This window comes from Physeter macrocephalus, chromosome 14 (assembly GCF_002837175.3).
Source record: "Physeter macrocephalus isolate SW-GA chromosome 14, ASM283717v5, whole genome shotgun sequence".
In the NCBI taxonomy this organism is placed as follows: Eukaryota; Metazoa; Chordata; class Mammalia; order Artiodactyla; family Physeteridae; genus Physeter; species Physeter macrocephalus.
Window position 1 is genome coordinate 46,388,758 of NC_041227.1, and position 17,904 is coordinate 46,406,661.

Sequence of the window (17,904 nt, forward strand, 5' to 3'; positions counted from 1 at the left end):
TTTTTTTGCGGTACGCGGGCCTCTCACTGCTGTGGCCTCTCCCGTTGCGGAGCACAGGCTCCGGACGCGCAGGCTCAGCGGCCATGGCTCACGGGCCCAGCCGCTCCGCGGCATGTGGGATCCTCCCGGATCGGGGCACGAACCCGTGTCCCCTGCATCGGCAGGCGGACTCTCAACCACTGCGCCACCAGGGAAGCCCCTTCCCTCTTTCTTGGGCTCCTTTTTCTTGCGTTGAGGGGGGGGCATCGGGAGGATGGAGGGGTCTCTGGCCAGCGCGGCTGCAGCAGGGGTCCCAGGAGCTTCTGGAGAGCTGAGACCCCGACCTGCCTCATCCCCTCAGCACGTGGGAGCCCTGATCCTCCCGCCCGCAGGGTTGCAAGAGCTCCTGACCCTGGTGGCCGCACCTCTTCTCTGCGCTCCCCACCCCCCATATGCCCACGCTCAGAAAGAAGACCTGAGCCTGAGTGTCTGCTGGGAGGTGTCCGCGAACCTGCACGTCCCGTAGGGGGTGCTGCCATCCCCCTTCCTTAGAGCTGAGTTTGTTTAAAGTTGGCGAGGCCTGGGGTGGGGTGGCCGGAACTTGACTGCTAAGGTTAGACACACCCCCGCCCAGCCGGCCCCACGGAGCCACCATTGGTCTCCGATCCTTGTCCCTCCCCTGAAGCGCTGAGGACATGTTCCTGGGGTAAAACCCCCGTGGCTGCCCTAAGCTCCGTGGCTGACCACCCTCACGCCCCACCCGCCCCGCCCGCAGGAGGAGTCCGAGAAGCAGCTCAGCCTGACGGAGGCCCAGACCAGGGAGGCCCTGCTGGCCCTGCTCCCGGGCCTCTCTGCCCCCACCCACCAGGTAGGAGGGGAGGCAGCTCCTGGGGGACCCCTGTGCGGGTGGGGGGCACGTCCCGCCTGACCTTGAACGTTTTTGTCGCAGAATTATGCTGAGTGGCTGCAGGAGCTCAAAGAGAAAGGCCCAGAGCTGCTGAAGCAGCCACCGGCGAACACAGAGCCCCCGGTGAGCGCAGCCGCTGTCACTCGTGCCCTGCCCTGTCCGCGGGATGGAGGGTGCCTGGAACCGGCCATCGGGTTTTGGCTCAGCAGGCCCCTGTCCTGCCCTCTGCTCTCAGGACCTGGCGGCCAAGCTGAGGGAGGCAGAGGAGACGCAGAGCAGCCTTCAGGCCGAGTGCGACCAGTACCGCAGCATCCTGGCCGAGACGGTGAGGCCTGGGCTCTGTGACCTTGGGCGGGTCACTGCCCCTCTCTGGGCCCAGTTTCTGTGGCTGAGTGGTGAAGTGGGTGAGCTCTAGTTGAAGGTCTGGGGCACAGTCTGGGAAGGGATAGGGCAGCGTGCAACTTGAATCCGCTTTCCTGCGACTCCAGGGGCCACGCTCACTCAGCCTCCCTCTGCAGTGGCCGGTCCCGGGTTCCCCGTCCTGGGCCTCTGAGGCCCACCTGGTGCAAGCCCACCGGAGACGAGAGTCCTGACAACCTTGTTCACACACCGGCCGGGGGCCCCCCCTCCAGAACTGCACCCCCTCCTCCCACATGGCCAGCCACACTGGGATCCGAGCTGGGTGGTTGAGGGGGGTTGGGGGCAGCCACGGGCGTGTGTGTCGGGGGGGCCTCCAGGCCCTGCTCAGTGCCGTCCCCGCAGGAGGCCATGCTCAAAGCCCTGCAGAAGAGCGTGGAGGAGGAGGAGCAGGTGTGGAATGCCCGGGTGAGCGCCACGGAGGAGGAGCTCCAGAAGGTACGGGACGGCCCCCAGTCTCCCCAGGGCCCACCTTCCCTCGGAACCCAAACTCCACTCCCTCAGAATGCCATACAATCCAGGGGGAACGCCCACGGGGTTATCTGGGTCACTTGGGAGTCACGTTTGCTGGGTTTTGGTGATGCCACATACAGTGTCATTGCGGAATGACCGACAGCTGAGTCCTGGTCTCACCGTCCCCCCCCCCCCAGCCCCACCCCCAGGAAGGAGGCTGCTGGTCATACCTGGGGGTGGGGGGGGCGAGGGCACCACAGGGCTTCCCGGGAGGTGGGGTGCATCCCAGGACGGACCCCCGGGGCTCGTGCTTGACGGCGCTCCCGCTTCTTGCTTTGTAGTCGCGGGTCACAGTGAAGCATCTCGAAGAGACTGTCGGGAAGCTGAAAGGGGAACTTGAAAGTGCCGATCAGGTGCGTGTGGGCGCTGTCCGGAGGGCTGCCGTCCTGCTACAGAGAATCCTCTAGCAGCTTTCCTTCCCCGACCGTGTGGCCCTGCTTGTCCTTAATGAACCGTTACGACCTCGGGGTGGCTGGGCCCCGGTGCACCATGGCTTCTGCTGTGGCCTCATGAACCGTGGGAGGGTTGCCGGGTGGCCCCACCACACTCCGCACCCTCCTTGCAAGTAAATCTAAAAGGTGCTGAGGTCTGAGAACACGTGCGGCCCCAGGGTGCCTCTTCAGGAGGTGTTTGGCCTGGGGGGCACACCCCTGCATGGCCTCAGTTGGCTCGTAGCCATTAGGCCACGGGGGCCCCTCTCAGCCCTTGTCCCAGGGCCTGGTGGCCCCAGCGCCCTGTCCCCGTGGCCCGTGCCTTTCCGCCGGCCGGCTCGAGGCTCCTGATGTGTGTCATGTCCAGGTGAGGGAGCACACGTCACATCTGGAGGCCGAGCTGGAGAAGCACATGGCGGCCGCGAGCGCCGAGTGCCAGAACTACGCCACGGAGGTGGCAGGGGTGAGTGTCCCGGCGCGGGTGGGCTGGTGGGGGCCCCGCGGCCAGGTCAGGGGGCAGCCAGGTTAGCCTGGCAGCGAGAGGATCTCTCTACCCGCTGTGGAGACACCATCTCTGCGGGGAAGGCATTTAAATCTGACAGTGTTTTCTGATTCGGGTAGCAGAGAGCACAAGCCTGGCACCCCCAATCCTGGTTAGATCTCTGACTTCTGGCCTCGCTTTGCAAAAGCCAATCCACAAACATTTGTGAAGGCCTGAGACTAGCGTGTACTGAACACGATCCTTCCTCCGTCTTCAAAAAGAGCAGAAGTTCCCGGGGGGGCCGGCACCCACCCCTCCCCCACGCCCCACAGGCTCTCCGGGTGGCATTTGTGGATGTGCTTGGTTGGGTGTGAGGTGCTGACTCACCGGAACTCTCTCTCCTTTTCTTCCACCACCCGGGTCTGTTTTCTAAGTTGAGGCAGCTTTTACTAGAATCTCAGTCTCAGCTGGATGCAGCCAAGAGTGAAGCCCAGAAACAAAGCGACGAGCTTGCCCTGGTGAGCGAACTGGTGTGGCCGGCGTGTGCCCTGGGGTCGGGTGTGTGTTTCTGCGTCTTGTCAAAGGGGACATGCGCCGGTCTGTGGTTGGGCCCGGTGTGGACGGCCCCTCACACGTTTGCTCCACGCTGCACACTTGGCCTTCTGTGGGACTAGGGTCCTCCCTCACCCAGCGGTGGCTCAGGTCAGGTCAGTCAGATCTGCGGTGTGCAGGGCGGCCTGCTCCACGCTGGGCGGTACCAGGTGGCCCGTCCGCAGCCGCGCGGAGCTCCCAGCCACGCGAGGGCCTCTGGTTCTTCCGGTTTTCAGCCTTGATGTGTGACTCTGGTCCCTGCTCCTTGGCCAGGTCAGCCCGGCCTTGTAGAGGGGGGGCGCCACCGGTTCCAGTACCAGCCTGTGAGGTCACAGCCACGGTCCGTGTGATCTGCACGGTCTTTCGTTAAAGCATGAGTTGGCTGTTAACACTGAGCCACCGGCGCGGGGGGCGGGTGGGGTGGTGTGTGTGTGTGTGTGTGTGTGTGTGTAAAACTATGTGTCTGGCTTTCTGTGAGGAGACCCAAGGTCTGGTCCGGGGGGCTGGCGTTCCCAAAGCAGCATCCACCAAGCAGCCCCCTCGCTGGGCGCATGCTCTGGCTCCCCGGGTGCCCCGTCCGGTCTGGGCCTGACCGGGGACCATCGCCCCCGAGGGCAGGTGCCGAGTCTGAGGGCCCCTCTCCAAAGCCATGTCCAAGCCGGGCCAGCCTGGGCCACATGCAGAGGACGCGCCCCAAGTTTCTCCTCGTCACTGGCCTCTGCGGTCTGGTGTTTGACCTTTGGGGCTGTTGGCAGGAGGAAAGGACTTGGAGGGTCAGGCCCCACACACTTGGGGCGCCCCTCGTGGGGCGGCTCTGTCAGGGGCCCCCCCAGAGCCCTGCTGGGAACCTTCACCCAAGCTTTGTGGGTGACACTGCCGCCCCTTCAGATTTGAGGCTCAGTGGTCTGGGGCTTAGGGCCCCCGGCAGTGGAGCTCAGGGGTGAGGGGACTTTATGAGGTAAGAGTGTCAGCTCGTCGGGGACCCCACAAAAGGCCCTGACGGGGGACCACATCCAGGAAGGCCGCGGGAGGCAGGCAGCAGTGTCTGCGCCGAGCCCACCGGCCCCCTGCCGTTCTTCAGATTCCGTAGCCCCGCGCGTACCGCGTCCTTCGGGGGTCACCTGGCTCCCGGCGTGGGGGGGGGCTTCGCGCCGCTGGCCTTGCCACGGAGCATGCGCGTGGGGTCAGCCTGGGCCCCTTGCGGGCCCCTCGGCCACAGTTTGGCTCGGGTGAGGGCTCGTGGCGCTGGCTGTCCTGCCCCAGGGAACCTGCATGGGAGCCAACACAGGCTACAGTTGTCAGAGCAGGTCCCCCTTGGGCTTTGGCTGCTGAGAGCACCTGCCGTCCTCCTGTGGGCGTGCGAGGCGGGCGTGCATTCAGCTATGTCAGGCACAAACCCACCCTCCCTGTTCCAGGTCAGGCAGCAGTTGAGTGAGATGAAGAGCCACGTAGAGGATGGTGATGTAGCCGGGTCCCCGGCTGCCCCCCCAGAGGCCCCCTCAGCGGAGCAGGACCCCGTCGAGGTTAGGGTGGTGAGCCCGTCCCCAGGTGTCCGTCACTGACCACCGTGCGGGCCCCTCCACCCAGCTGGAGGGCAGGGACGGCAGCCTCTGCTCCGGCTAAACTCCGGTCACTCGCAGCTCTCGGCCCCACTGCCCAGACGCCCGACTCCTCAGGACGCCAGACTGGGAGGCGGGTGGGGGGCTGGGGCATCACTGGTGGGGTCCTTGCCCTCCAGACCCCCGATCCGGGCGGCGGCCGCCCAGAGCCTCGCCGGGGTGGGAACGCCAACAGGGCTCGTGCGGGGGCCTAGGCTTCTCTGTCCTGGGGTCTCAGCAGAGGGGCTGCGTCCGCGTCTCTTCTCAGCCATACCAGCTTCTGTCCCCAGGGGTCGGGGCCCTGCCTCCCCCAGGGAGGCTTCAGGCACACAGGCCTCCCCGCTAGCTCGTCCCAGGCAGGGCAGGGTCGAGGGGGCCCTGGGCACAGCCAGAAGATGTGGCCCCAGGTCTGAGGCTGCCCGGAGCCCTGGGCGCCCAGGAGGGTCCCCCCCAGGTTCCGAGCATGTTTGCGGTGTTTGCACGCAGCTGAAGATGCAGCTGGAGCGGACGGAAGCCATCCTGGAGGACGAACAGACGCAGCGGCAAAAGCTCGCGGCCGAGTTCGAGGAGGTCAGGCTGCCCGGCGCCGTCGGGGCTTCTCTGGGTCAGGGTCAGGGTGGCGGGTCTGGGGGGTCGAGCCGCGTCCCGCCCCAGGTGGTGTCGCTGCGCCGTCACCCGCCTTCTGTCCGTATGGGGCCTGACCTGCCGCCCCACTCTGTCCAGGCTCAGCTCGTGTCAAGTCGTCTGCAGGGGGAGTTGGAGAAGCTCCGCTGCACCAGCGCCCTTGGGTCCTCAGAGGCGGAGGAGGCCACATGGCTCAAGGTACAAGGTTCCCCGTTGTCACCCCCGGAGGCCCCTCGGGCAGCGTCCAGCCTAATTTGGAGGTTGGCGAGGTCGGGGGGATCCCTAAGTCTCCAGGGTCACAGCTGGAGGCCACCAGTGTGACGATTTAAATCAAGTAGAACTGAAACTGAGCTCCGTCACCCTGGCCACAGGGCAGGTGCTCAGCAGCCAGTGCCCGACCCTGAAGCACAGCCCTGGGAGCCCGAGGCCGCGTCCTCACACCCTCGGCCCCACGGGCGCAGCCAGGTGGCCTTCCTGCTGTGCGTCACATGAAGGCTGATCCCCTTCAACCCTTTGACCCACAGGAGAGACTAGAAAAGGAGAAGAAATTAACCAGTGACCTGGGATGCGCTGCCACCAAACTACAGGAGCTTTTGAAGACGACCCAGGAGCAGCTGGCAAAAGAGAAAGACACGGTGAAGAAGCTGCAGGAGCAGCTGGACGGACCAGTGAGTGCCGCCGGCCACCCCCTTGGGGGTTGGGCAGGGCTGGGCGCCCCGGGATGCCTGAAAGCTGCCCACGGGCGGCTCCTCCAGCCCCAGGGGCCTCTCAAGGTGGTAGGTGGTAGGTGGTAGGTAGGGTGGTATAGGGACAAGGCCCCTAGGCCCAGCCTGCCCCTCCCCCGCCCTCTGTTCACAGGAGGCCGGCAGCAGCAGCTCGAAGGAGGGAACCTCTGTCTGAGCTTCCTGCGGAAAAAGAAGTCACTGTTCAACTTACCAAAATGCCTTACACATTCCTGACCAATAAACAAACCAACACAGCGTTATCTGGGCCCAACTTGGGTAGCTCTGAGAAGCCATAGAGACGAGAGTCTCTTAGCACCAGAAGTAGCTCTTCCAGACCCCAGTTTGTAAAAGAATCTTTGTCACATTCGATAAACACTATTCCCTAGGACCCGCCCTGGACCACCGGCCAGCAGATGCCAAAGCCCTCAACAGCTGTGTGACAGACCCGGGTGTGTGCTAGGGGGCCGGGACCTTGGGGTGTGTATGTCAATCAATCAGTGCAATTGTTGTCTTTTGTGGGGTTGGCGGTCGGGCGATGGGCAGTCCGGGTGGTGAGTCCTGAAGGCTGCAGCGCAGACTGTAGGGTCACAGCCCAGCGAGGCAGCAGTTCTCACCCCTGGAAGAAGTTGCCACCACAACTGACGTGTGACCTCCTGGGTGTTGATGCCATTAAAACCCGCGTGTCGCCCAGCACTTCGGGAGAGAATGAGTGTGGTTTCTGGTCCCCCCGCGCTTTCCCCACCCGGGCCCCAGCGCCCACCGGGCAGGATGAGGGAGCAGGGCCTGTGACACCTGGTGGCCAGATGCCCTGTGGGCCCCCACCCTGAGGAACTGAGGTGGTTCCCTAGCAGGGCTGTGGGCAGCCTAGGCTGTCATGTGAAGTGAGTTCCAGGAATGAACACCGACCTGGGCAAACATCCACGCTGCAGGAGGACTGGCCCAGGGCCGGGGTGGGCAGCCAGCTGAACTTGGGGTGATCCTCGGACCGTGTTCTGAGGGGCCCACAGAATCTTTGGTCAGGAGGTGTGTCAGGAGCTTTGTAAGGAACCTGGAGCTCAAGCAAAAAAAAAATGGATTTACAGGGCAGGGTGACAGGAGCAGTTGCACCCACCTAGGAACAGAAGGTGAATCAGGGCAACCCTGGGGGGTCTCGCTGGTACTTTCAGCTCAATTGCAGGACCCATAATCCTGGGAGAGGGGTCTGATGGGCTGAACTTAGACTGCAGTTACAGCCAGATGGAAGGGAGGGTGGTGCTCCCAGGGAAAGCAGCTGAGTACTGGGGTCTCACCACCTGCTTGAGAAGCTCTGCATCCCACGCATCGCAGTGGTGGGTTTGACTCCTCTCTGGGGTGGCTGTCACAGGAGCCTCGGGACCTTGGGGAGGGAAAGATCAGGGTGCTGCCCCAGGCCCCACGCAAGCCACTGCCAGAGGGTGGGCAGTGCTGATCTCAGTCTGCACAACCAAGACCTGGGCCGGGCTTTCAGGGCACTTGGTACGCGGGCCACCTGGCCCTGCTGTGTGGCACTTGTATGTTGCAACTGTGTTGGGATGAGGGTGCTGGAAACTCTGGGATGGTTCCCCAGAGATGCGAGCGGAAAAGCTGGAGTTCAGCATAGAGGCGCTGTCAGGAAGGAGGAGGGGTCAAGGCCAAGGGGACGGTGGTGCAGAGGCACACAGGGTGAGTATCTGGGAGGGCCCTGTGTAGCCAGGTCATGAAGTCAAGGGGTTAGACGGGGGCACTGGGAGCCACTGAGGGGGACAGTCATGCCCCTCCCGGAACCCTGCAGGGGGCTAAGGTGGAGAGGGAGCCCGCGGGACGCAGGACACAGTTTCTGGCCAGGAGCCCGAGCAGAAGTGACTGATGACACCTGACCCGGCCACGGGCCTGCCCACAGGCTCAGTTCTCACGTGACATCTTTCAGTGCCCGTGGGAGGGGATCCTCCCCTATCCTGCAAAGAACCCTGCAAAAGCGAGAGTGGCTTACCTGGTGAAAGGCTGGGCAGGCTTCAGGCCCGCCTCTAACACCAGCCAAGGTCAGGAGGCCTGGGGAGGTTTGTGAGCGTGGAGCCCACGCCCGGCCCACGACTCACCCTCCGGCACCCAGGGACCTTCACGCAAAGGTGGGGGTTTGGGGCCGTTTTATGGTGGGAAACAGGCCGGCCTCATGCCCCAAACCAGGCCTCTGGCATCAGAGTGGCCACCGTGGGCCCAGGAGCCTGCGTTTCCACTAAGCTCCCCTCCCTCACCACACCAGCTGCAGAACTGACGACCCTGACGCTGGGCAGAAGCCCCCTGAAGGCACAGGAATGGGTCACTTCCGGGAAGGAAGGCACAGGAGACCCTGGGGGTGCCGAGCTGCTGCCTTTGGGCTCCGTCCTCAGACCGCGTGGTGGGGCCCAACGTCCACCTGTGGAGACGAGGCGGCCCAGGGCGGGGTGAGGCCCCCCCGCCAGCCCTGAGGCCCAGCAGCAGCAGCTCCCGGCTGGCCAGCAGGGGGAGCCCACGGGCCTCACTGTCCCTGGGCCAGGTCCCACCCTCGGGCAGGGGAGGGGGTGGGCAGCTGCCCTCACAGACCTGGCCCGTGTCTCAGGCCCCGACAGGAGAGCTGGGCACTCTGACAGCATCTGGTCCAAAGTTCCCCTGCAGAGGCTCCCGGGTTGACCTGAAGCTCAGGGTCACGAGGCCCATCAACATCCCCTCCAGACCCGGAAGCCCCGTCACGGTGGTGGCAGCTTTCTGGACTAGCTTCCTCCAGTCACCTCCGCGTGAGGGTCAATAAAATGCACAAACACCGGGATGCCTGGCCTGCAGGCAGCAAAGACACAAGATCCTAGAAGCCACCAGACACTCCACAAACGCCTTCTCTTTGAGCTTCCTGCAGGTTTGGGGCCAACAGGACTCAAAACCCAAAAGAAGAGCGTTGTTTTCCTTCTCGCCCCAAATCGAACAAAATCTCAGAACTCCAGATTTTAGAAGTGAAGAACTTGCCAGGGGCGTGATGGGAATAGCTTAGGACCAGAAAACGAGACCTGAGCTGTCCAGCTGTGCCGCCCATGAGCTGTGTGACCTTAGACAAATTACCTTACCTCTCTGGATTGGCTACTGAGGCACTGGCTGCAGGCTCAGTAAGTCCCCTCCTGCTGTCCCTCCAGCCAACCATGCAGTGACCCTTCTTCCAGCTGCAGCCCGGCTGGAACTTGGTCTAAAGACTGTTTGCACGTTTCAGAAGTGCCCCAAGTCATGACAAAGTGATGAGTCTACCCTTGGGCATATCCAGGCTCTGAGAGTCCAAAGGGCACGAACTGGTGAAGAAACAGAAGCTGCACTTCTGTGTGTGGACCAGCCAGCACTCTGAGGAGTTCTAAAAAAAGGAAACCACTCGACTAAGCCTAATCTTATTGAGTCACTGTGTTCACTATTTTCTTAGAGATTAATACTCTCTGAGTAACAAACTTTACAGTCAAGCTCTGAACTTCTGTTAGCAGTGGCTTTATTTGCTTCTTCCTCGGGACAAAAGAGTAATGATTAAATGAACCCTAAGTCAGCTTTCCACACACACTTCTGCAATGTGTTAACACTTATAAAAGTGTAAATGTGTTGAAAGCAGAGAATACCTGTGATTTTATTCCTCACCAATGTCAGCTGGGGTCTCAAAACTCTAATTCTGCAGCAGAATTACCCGGAGTGCTGGTTAGCAGGATTCTTGGGCCCCAACCTCAGGAATCCAAAAGTTCCCCTAGGCAGAGATATAAGTGACTATTAGCATTTCCCAATTTCTGGAGTCAAGTGGAGCGCTGGGAGCTGTTTACATCACATCACATCCCTGTGCTCGAAACCCTCCCCACGGCAGCCCCCCCGCCCCGACATACCTGCACGGAGGAGTGGTGGTACTCATACAGGTGGGGCCACACGTCACAAGGTGAAGCCACAGAAAAGACCTTCTCCTTCTAGACTCCTGGCTCTACCTACAAAGCTGATTCTTGAAAAGGGCAGTCTTGGGCCCGCAGCGCTTCTCGGAGGCCTGTTAATGTACACTCACTAAAAGCACTACTTTGCAGAAGAGAAAACAAATTCAGGATGAAAGAATGACAAGCAGCTTATCGGTAAACCAGTAGCCAGCACTATTTTCTAGATAATTTTAAAAGAAGTACTTTGATCAAAGCGTATCCTATTTTGGCTCCCAAATAAATCAGAGAGGAGACAAAAGCCTGGCATTTGGATAAGCATTTGGAATAAGAGAAAGACTCCCAACTTTTATACCAACTTTTTCATTCAATCAGAGGAGGAGGGAGCTGTGGCCTTAACACTAATTGTCCGAAATACCCAAACCTCCACACCTAACCCCACACATGGAAGGCAAAATCCTTTATCCCCAATTCAGCCATGAATAATTACACGAGAGAGAAATTAAAAATGCTTCCTTTATTACATAAAGCCAGTACTGCTACTTCTAAATTCCACTGTTTGTGCATCTCTGTGTTGTTCAGTGTTACACCTGTGACGTGAAAGGCAGTCACTTCCAGGTGTCCTCAGCGTGGCTTCCCGTGGCTGTCGGCCGTCACACCTGCTCCCCGCTTCAGACAGTCGGCAAACTACTCTAGGAAATTAAGAAGCTTACCCAGACCCCAGAGTAAACATTATGTTCTTCCAAACCTTATTGTACCAGAAGCAACACAGTTCTGAAGGAGACACAATTAAAGACATCCCGGTATCCCAGTCTGTCAATACACCACCTCACCATTTTCATCAACAAAGTGGATTTACACTGGAGCCCAAATTTGCATTATAATTCGCTGTTACAAGACAGTGCACATTTTCCAGATTTCCAAGATGCAAGGTCACTCTCGGAACAGCCTCCCGACTAGACCAGCGAGCAGCTGCAGGTGTGCCAACTACGTGCAGAAAGTAGTGCTGCTGTGCAAGATCAGTGCTGGTTCTAAGCAGTCTCCACCACACGTCTGGTAGAATCTTACGTAGTTAGTAAGTACGTTAGTGCTGTTACATGTTGTGAGGAGAATTATTTTCCATTATTCAGTTTAGCTCAACAGAGAAAAAAGAATCTGGGCCAAAATTATAACCAGATTATGACCAATTCTCTAAGCAAAAGAAACAAAGTAACTGCTGAGAGGTTAATGAAGATGCAGTAATTCTCTTCATGTGGCCTTGGACTGTTCTGTGAACTGCACTATTAAAAATCATGAGCTTAACAAAAATCTTTACAAGTCAACTAATCAAAACGGGCATTTGGCCAGTAAGAATTTAATTTCACACCAATACAACTTTAGAATTTAGATTTATTTAGGGCCATTTGCACATGTTCATGGAGTAGTTTACCCTAGCAAATGACAAGACAGCTCCCCTCAGCGAGTCCCTGGCCTAAATGTATCAGCTTTACTTACATAGCAAAAGGATAACATTAAACACGGAAGCTTTCAGTTTGTGGCACCGAGTGATGGTCTACACAGGGCATCCTTCAAAAGCTACAATTAAGGATCCACCTAGCTTTTCAGCAATACAAGCCCGATTGAGGTCTTCTGGCCCATTTGCCTGACATTCATGTTTTATGCCTAGGGAGGAAAAACAACAATTCTATTTAGAATTATGGCAGTAGCTTACGAATTTCTCTAAGATATCAAACTGTTTTAAAAGACCAGTTCAAACGTGGGGGGGAAAGCCGTGGCATATACAAACCACGGAATACCACACAGTGACAAGTAATCTGTAACCACACGCATCATCACAAATGACTCACAGACTAATGCTGACAAAAAGAAGCCAGACTTAATAGCGTATGTTCTAGACGGTTCCACTCGTATAACACAAAATCAGCCAGAGCTACCTTATGCTGTTAGGAGCCAGGGGACTGGTGTCCCTGGGGGCAAGAAGTAGGGGCAGTGGTGTGAGGAGGGGCACCAGGAAGGCTTCGGGGCGCTGGTCATTAAACCAGGAAACCGTAATTCATGTACGCTTTTCTACAGATGCACTGTATCTCAACAAGTTAAAAAGCAGGTCGAGGAATAATTTTTCTTGGTTTTTGAAATATACATAAACATATGAATTTGATGTTTTGATTGTACAGTTGATTTAGTCAACTGAATTGAGGAATAAGAGCACTTACAAATGGGATCACTTCTGCTCTAGAAAACAGGTCTCCAGTGGCACCACACAATACATCTAAGAAATCTATCACAACGAAGACTATGTAAAATGTTTTACTGATCGCCTTCTCATAAAAATTACAACACCACACTGCACAAAAGGAGCTCAATTATGGAATCATATACAGTAGCTTCTCTGTAAACAGCTGCTCTCTTTTAAACAGCTGCATTTTCTGATTTTCCATAATTTTAAGACCATTTCTTAAGCTCCAGTCAGCTTTTGGACCATCCAGGACTGACTGGAGAAAGCCAGCGATGGTTTCACCAGGAAAAAAGGCACCAGGGAGACGGTCCTTCACGTCAGCAGATCAAGCCCACGGAGCAGCTCCTTTACTGGAACGCACCGCAGAGCGAGGAGGAGGAATCCACTCCGATGCCCTCTGGGGTGCCCTGTGCCAGTGCTGAAGCTAAGGGGTCACGTCAAAACACCAGTTCCCCAGCCAGTGCACACACTTCTAGGGGGCAGCCCGACACCAAACCAAGCACACGAGGAGCCTGACAAGGACTGCACGATGCAGGACAGGAAGCGAGAATTTTGTTTTCCCAAGTAAAACAAGCTAGAGCAAACCTGATCTACTACAAGAATATAAAAATCAGTCACAGTAAAACAAACAAAATGAAAATGACCTTAGGCCAAGCCCTTGTGACCGCGGCTCTCCCAGCTGTCTGGAGCAGCCACAGCAGGAAGGTAGGGGGCCACCTCTTCTACTGTGCACCTCCCGTTCACAGCTGGCAGAGCCCAGCCCGTGGAGGTCACACAGCAGTCAGATGACAAGCTTAGCCCTCAGCGGCCTAAGGGCACTTACTTGCCCCATGCTCTGTCCATCATACCAACATCTCCTCCTGGCTGGAGACAGTAAGCGTGTCCAGGCCATCTCATCAGGATCCCAATCACCCAGCGGCAAGTCAAATATAACTGGCCAGCCCAAGGACTGAGGCCACTTTCCCTTGGACACAGATGAGTCTATAACCTAAAATCATACCATTCCAAAGAAAAGCCAGTGACAAGAGCAGCCCTTCCCATTTATGAACATTTCCTTTGTGCAACTTTGTTCTGTCAACTACATTCAGAGGCAACAGCAAATTTACTACTTAGTATGACCAGTTAGTCCCCACCTGCTACATGAGAAACTTGACAGCATCTCAAACTAGTTTCACACCAGACTGAACAGGAGTACACACACAGCATCGAGGGAACAGAATATCGAACACAGGCCTTTCGGCCCAGGGTGGCCTGCGCAAGGCAGAGACGTGCAGAAAGCCGGGTCAGCCTCCAGGGTTCTCCTCTAAACAAGCAGTGATGCCCTCCTCTGTGGCTGGGGCCCTCCAAGGAGAGTAAGGTGCTTCTTAGACAAGGTGGTCTCCATGCCAGGGCTCACGACACCGCCGAATACCTGGAAGTCAACTAGACCTTACCTTGAAATTTCTTTTTGATCGCATCCTTGGAGCTCGCATAGATCATTTTACTTTTCAGAGGTGCTAGTTCTGGAGCCCTGGATACAGAAGCGCCAAAGAAGAAAAACAGTGGTTTAGAGAAAGTTCAATTTACATCTTGTTAAACATCTGCAGCAGTGGGCAGGGAGGGTCCTCAGAATCTTCTGGGAGAGCTTCCCTAACTACACAATTTTTCCATTTCCGCTCCTCAGACCGTGGTGGCTGAGCGTATACAGAATAACTCAGGTTGACCAAGGTGGGAAAAAAGTTGAGGACCAATGATTAGAAATCAGTTAATGGCGCTAGAATAAAAGAAACAACACTGGATAATTCACTGTATGACCCAACTGTTTTCTTGAAAATAATTGTTTTTCATTTGTATCAATAAAGGCTTGAGTTCAGGCTAATAACCAACATCTTTGTATGAGGTTTTTAATACTTTCTGGTGGAAAAGTTTCAAAATACAGAAAAGTACAGAGAATAATCTGTAAGTCAAGTATCTGCCACCCAGAATTAAGAAATGCTAGCAATTTTTGCTTCAGGTTGTTTTCTGGAAAAGAATGTATATAAAGTCCAAGTCCCCTAACTGCCCCTGCCCACCCGGTCCCTTCATTCACATCTGTTCCAGCAGCAAATTCTGACCTTAGGCACTCGTTTTCCATCTCAGTCTAACATAATAAAACATGTCACAAGGATTTCTTTTTCTAAGCTTAATGGCAATTCAGCAATCATTATGTCTTAATTGTTAATATAACTATTATCTTATATTTGCAAAATTTTTAGTGCCTCCCCCTCTTGAATGAATACTGGAAGCACAGCATACGCTTTACCATGTTCTTTACCAGCAACGTTGAAAGTAAGAGAAATACTAACGATGCACAGAAAAATCTCATCTACTCAAAGTGCACATCTACGAATGCATTGTCTCTCACTATACACCAAACCTCAGGCCTGCCTGCACTCCACACCACCACGATTCCATTTAGCTGCCACATTTCCAGGACGTTCCACAGTCATGAACACTGTGGCCCGGTGGGGCCCTCACCTAGTCTGCCGCCCACACAGCGGGCTGAGTCTATTCTTGGGCACAAGGCGAAGGGCAGTTTCTTGGTCTCTCAGCACATATTCCTCACAACTTTGAGGTCCAAGGAGGGAGGCAAAGCCACAAGGACCTCAGATGCACCAGCTACAAAATTAAGTGGGTGCTTTTCTTATGCAAAATAGGTCAGGGACAAAAAAAGCTTTAGCTGTTCCGATTTTACTCTAACCAGAAGTAAGAGCCGTTCCCTGGGCCCTAAACAGAGCCTGTTATGGAAAACTCCTATAAGGTTTTATCTTTCTTTTAAAAAGTAATAATGCAAAAATAAAACACTGCACTAACACTGAATCTTCTCTTCTTCATTCTACTTTTATTTTCCAAATGTTCTTTAATAAGGATGTATCATTTTCATAGTGGAAAAAAAGGATAAAAATCCAGGATAAAAAATAGTGCAAATGAAGGAAACATTAACCAATTTAAAAGCTTAAACCTTTACCTGCCATATCTGCCACTCAAGAGTAAATCCCAGAAGAGCCAGGGCTTTAGCTGTCTTTTTCACAGCTATTTTCCCAGCCCTAACACAATGCCTGGCATGTAGCAGAAATAAAAGTTTAAAGGATGCACCTTCATTCAACATGCTCGGTTTTAAGTCTCACTACTATCTTTATGCACTTGTGTCTGTGGCTGCCAGGCTCCTTCCACAGTGAGCGCCCAATACGCGCATCTGACCTCACCAGGTGCAGCCAGGGCTGCAAGGGACTGAGCCGTGGCCTAGGGTTACATTCCCTGAGACCTGAACTCTTTGGACTTCCCAGCCCCATGGTCTCCCACGTTGCTGGTGGCACACAGCTGAGAGTTAAGCCCCTCCTTGCCTTGCCCGGCTCAGGCCAAAGTCCAGAGGACACTCACGCCCCCCAAATCAGAGGCTGTTACCACTTCCCCCTTCCCCTTGGAAGCCAGAGAAGATTCTCACTGTGTAAGAATTCCATATCAAGGAATGTACTACATACAATTAAATGAGGAATATAGGGTGACTTTTAAGTCAAGCTTAATCTCAAATATGAACTTACTTGAAAAGACCAGAATAACTAATTTAAACAGCCTCTTAAGGCCATGTAAATCACTTTATAGCACAGTTTCACTATTTACAACAACGGTGTCCAATAAATAGAGCTTTCTGCAGCGAAGGAAATGTTCTGTATTGGTGCTGTGCTACCTAAAAAGGTAGCCACTAGTCACATGTGGCTACTGAGCATTTGAAATGTGGTGATTCAACTGAGAAACTGAACTTCAGACTTTAATTTCAAAAGCCCCAAGAGGCTAGTAGCTACCCTACTGGACAGTGTGAATGCAGAGCAAATTCCACCTGGAGGCCACGCCAGCACCAACTTCAAAGGCAGCAAGCCACAGAGGCACAAGTGAAGCGGGAGGCTGGTTCCTGGCAGGGCGTGTTGGAGAAGACTCTGGTGAGGTGCTAAGCTAACAATAAGAGATTAAACTCTGAGATTTACAAAGGTTCAATATTTCTAACAATGCTTACCACAAAAAAAACATCAACTCCTCTTTTCTGGATTCTTTTGTTTCGAAGCTTGCATCATACAAAGCATAGCGACAATCTTTTTCAGGAAGCATTCCCACAAAATGCTTGAAAGGATCAGTTATGGTTACACCAATATCTCCAACCAAGATCTCTTTGCCTTCTTCTACAATGATGCACTTTTTGTCTGCACTGAGACAAAAAATGACAGCTTTCTTTCTTTTCTTGATTTCTTCTGGTGTGGAGCACTTCCGAACTTTCATGTCATAAAAAATGCGACATACTTCATCAGCAACTTGCACTCCTGAGGCCTAGAATGAGAAGGGGAAAAAAATCATAAGGAGGCTTACAGTTTTTATCATGCCAAATACAAAACACTACGTAACTTTTGGTTTATAGACTGGCATACACTTAAATTTTTTAAGGTGTATTTACCATCTAATAGGAAGACTAGAAAATCTGAGCTGCAAACACTAACTTCAGCCATTAAACTTTTAAAAAGATTACATATCTAAGCCATGCATCACTATTATGCGGGAGTAAGGGAAGATTCAGCTACAGCAGCTCCTCCAACCCTGAAACCTGGAAAACAGTGCTTCCTGGGGTGCTGAATTAGTTTCTTCTTATACAGGTTGCTCAGAGCCCTGACTGGGGCAGTCATCTCCCCAGTTTGGGTGTTAATAATACCCGAAATTCTTTTCATAACGAGTAATAGATGGTCAGAGTGGCTGGGTTGGGAAAAGTCCACTCCTACGGCACATCCTTCACTAATAAAAGAACTGAAAGGTCTTTGTTCTACTCACATGTCAAAATTATATGATTAATATCCAGTAACATATCAGTCACATACCTGTAAAATTTCATTTATAAAATCTCCAAGTTTTAAATTAAAATTCGAATAAATGAGATTGCTAGGAGACTAGATCTTAATCGTTCCCACCACAAGAAAAGCAATGATAATTATGTGATGTGATAGAACTGTTAGCTAACCTATGGTGGTAATCATATTGCAATATATAAATGAATCAAAAATCAACACCTTGTAAACCCTAAGCTTACATAATGTTATATGTCCATTATATCTCGATTAAATATAAATAAATATTTACTGCTATAACAAAGAGGACAGCTTAATTTAGGATTATACTGACTACAGAAAATAACCTTTTACCATGTTATGCTTCCTATTCCAAAATGAAGAAGCGGTTACATAAGCTCTTGATAACCAAAGATCTAAAATCACTTTTTGATCTTTTCATCTTCTTTAAAGAATGTGCCATTTCCATTAACTTTATAATTTTTTATGCTTCATTAACTACTTTGGTTTGCATGCTAGCTTTTCTAAAGCAAGAATTATAAACTTAATAGAATTTAAATACTAAACAATGCCAAAATGTGAATGATACCCAAAATTAACATCACATCATTTGATTAAATATAAATGCGTGTGAGATGAAAAAATAACCT

The 17,904-nt window shown here is 53.9% G+C and overlaps 2 protein-coding genes across 2 annotated transcripts in view; one reads left to right on the plus strand and one right to left on the minus strand.

Moving 5' to 3' along the window:
- The window catches only part of RRBP1 (ribosome binding protein 1), a 60,001-nt gene extending 53,047 nt beyond the window's left edge, over nt 1–6,954 (plus strand). Inside the window, exons 13-24 of the mRNA XM_024123390.2 lie at nt 755–847; nt 929–1,009; nt 1,122–1,211; nt 1,649–1,741; nt 2,098–2,169; nt 2,615–2,710; nt 3,163–3,246; nt 4,735–4,842; nt 5,404–5,487; nt 5,641–5,739; nt 6,066–6,209; nt 6,400–6,954. Of these exons, the coding sequence (XP_023979158.1) occupies nt 755–847; nt 929–1,009; nt 1,122–1,211; nt 1,649–1,741; nt 2,098–2,169; nt 2,615–2,710; nt 3,163–3,246; nt 4,735–4,842; nt 5,404–5,487; nt 5,641–5,739; nt 6,066–6,209; nt 6,400–6,441 (1,086 nt within the window). The 3' untranslated portion in view covers nt 6,442–6,954. The remainder of the gene's footprint in view (nt 1–754; nt 848–928; nt 1,010–1,121; nt 1,212–1,648; nt 1,742–2,097; nt 2,170–2,614; nt 2,711–3,162; nt 3,247–4,734; nt 4,843–5,403; nt 5,488–5,640; nt 5,740–6,065; nt 6,210–6,399) is intronic.
- Nucleotides 6,955–10,672: 3,718 nt separating this feature from the next.
- Nucleotides 10,673–17,904, minus strand: part of DSTN (destrin, actin depolymerizing factor) — a 36,820-nt gene continuing 29,588 nt past the window's right edge. Inside the window, exons 2-4 of the mRNA XM_024123391.3 lie at nt 16,441–16,748; nt 13,844–13,920; nt 10,673–11,836 (exon numbers count right to left, since the gene is read on the minus strand). Of these exons, the coding sequence (XP_023979159.1) occupies nt 11,727–11,836; nt 13,844–13,920; nt 16,441–16,748 (495 nt within the window). The 3' untranslated portion in view covers nt 10,673–11,726. The remainder of the gene's footprint in view (nt 11,837–13,843; nt 13,921–16,440; nt 16,749–17,904) is intronic.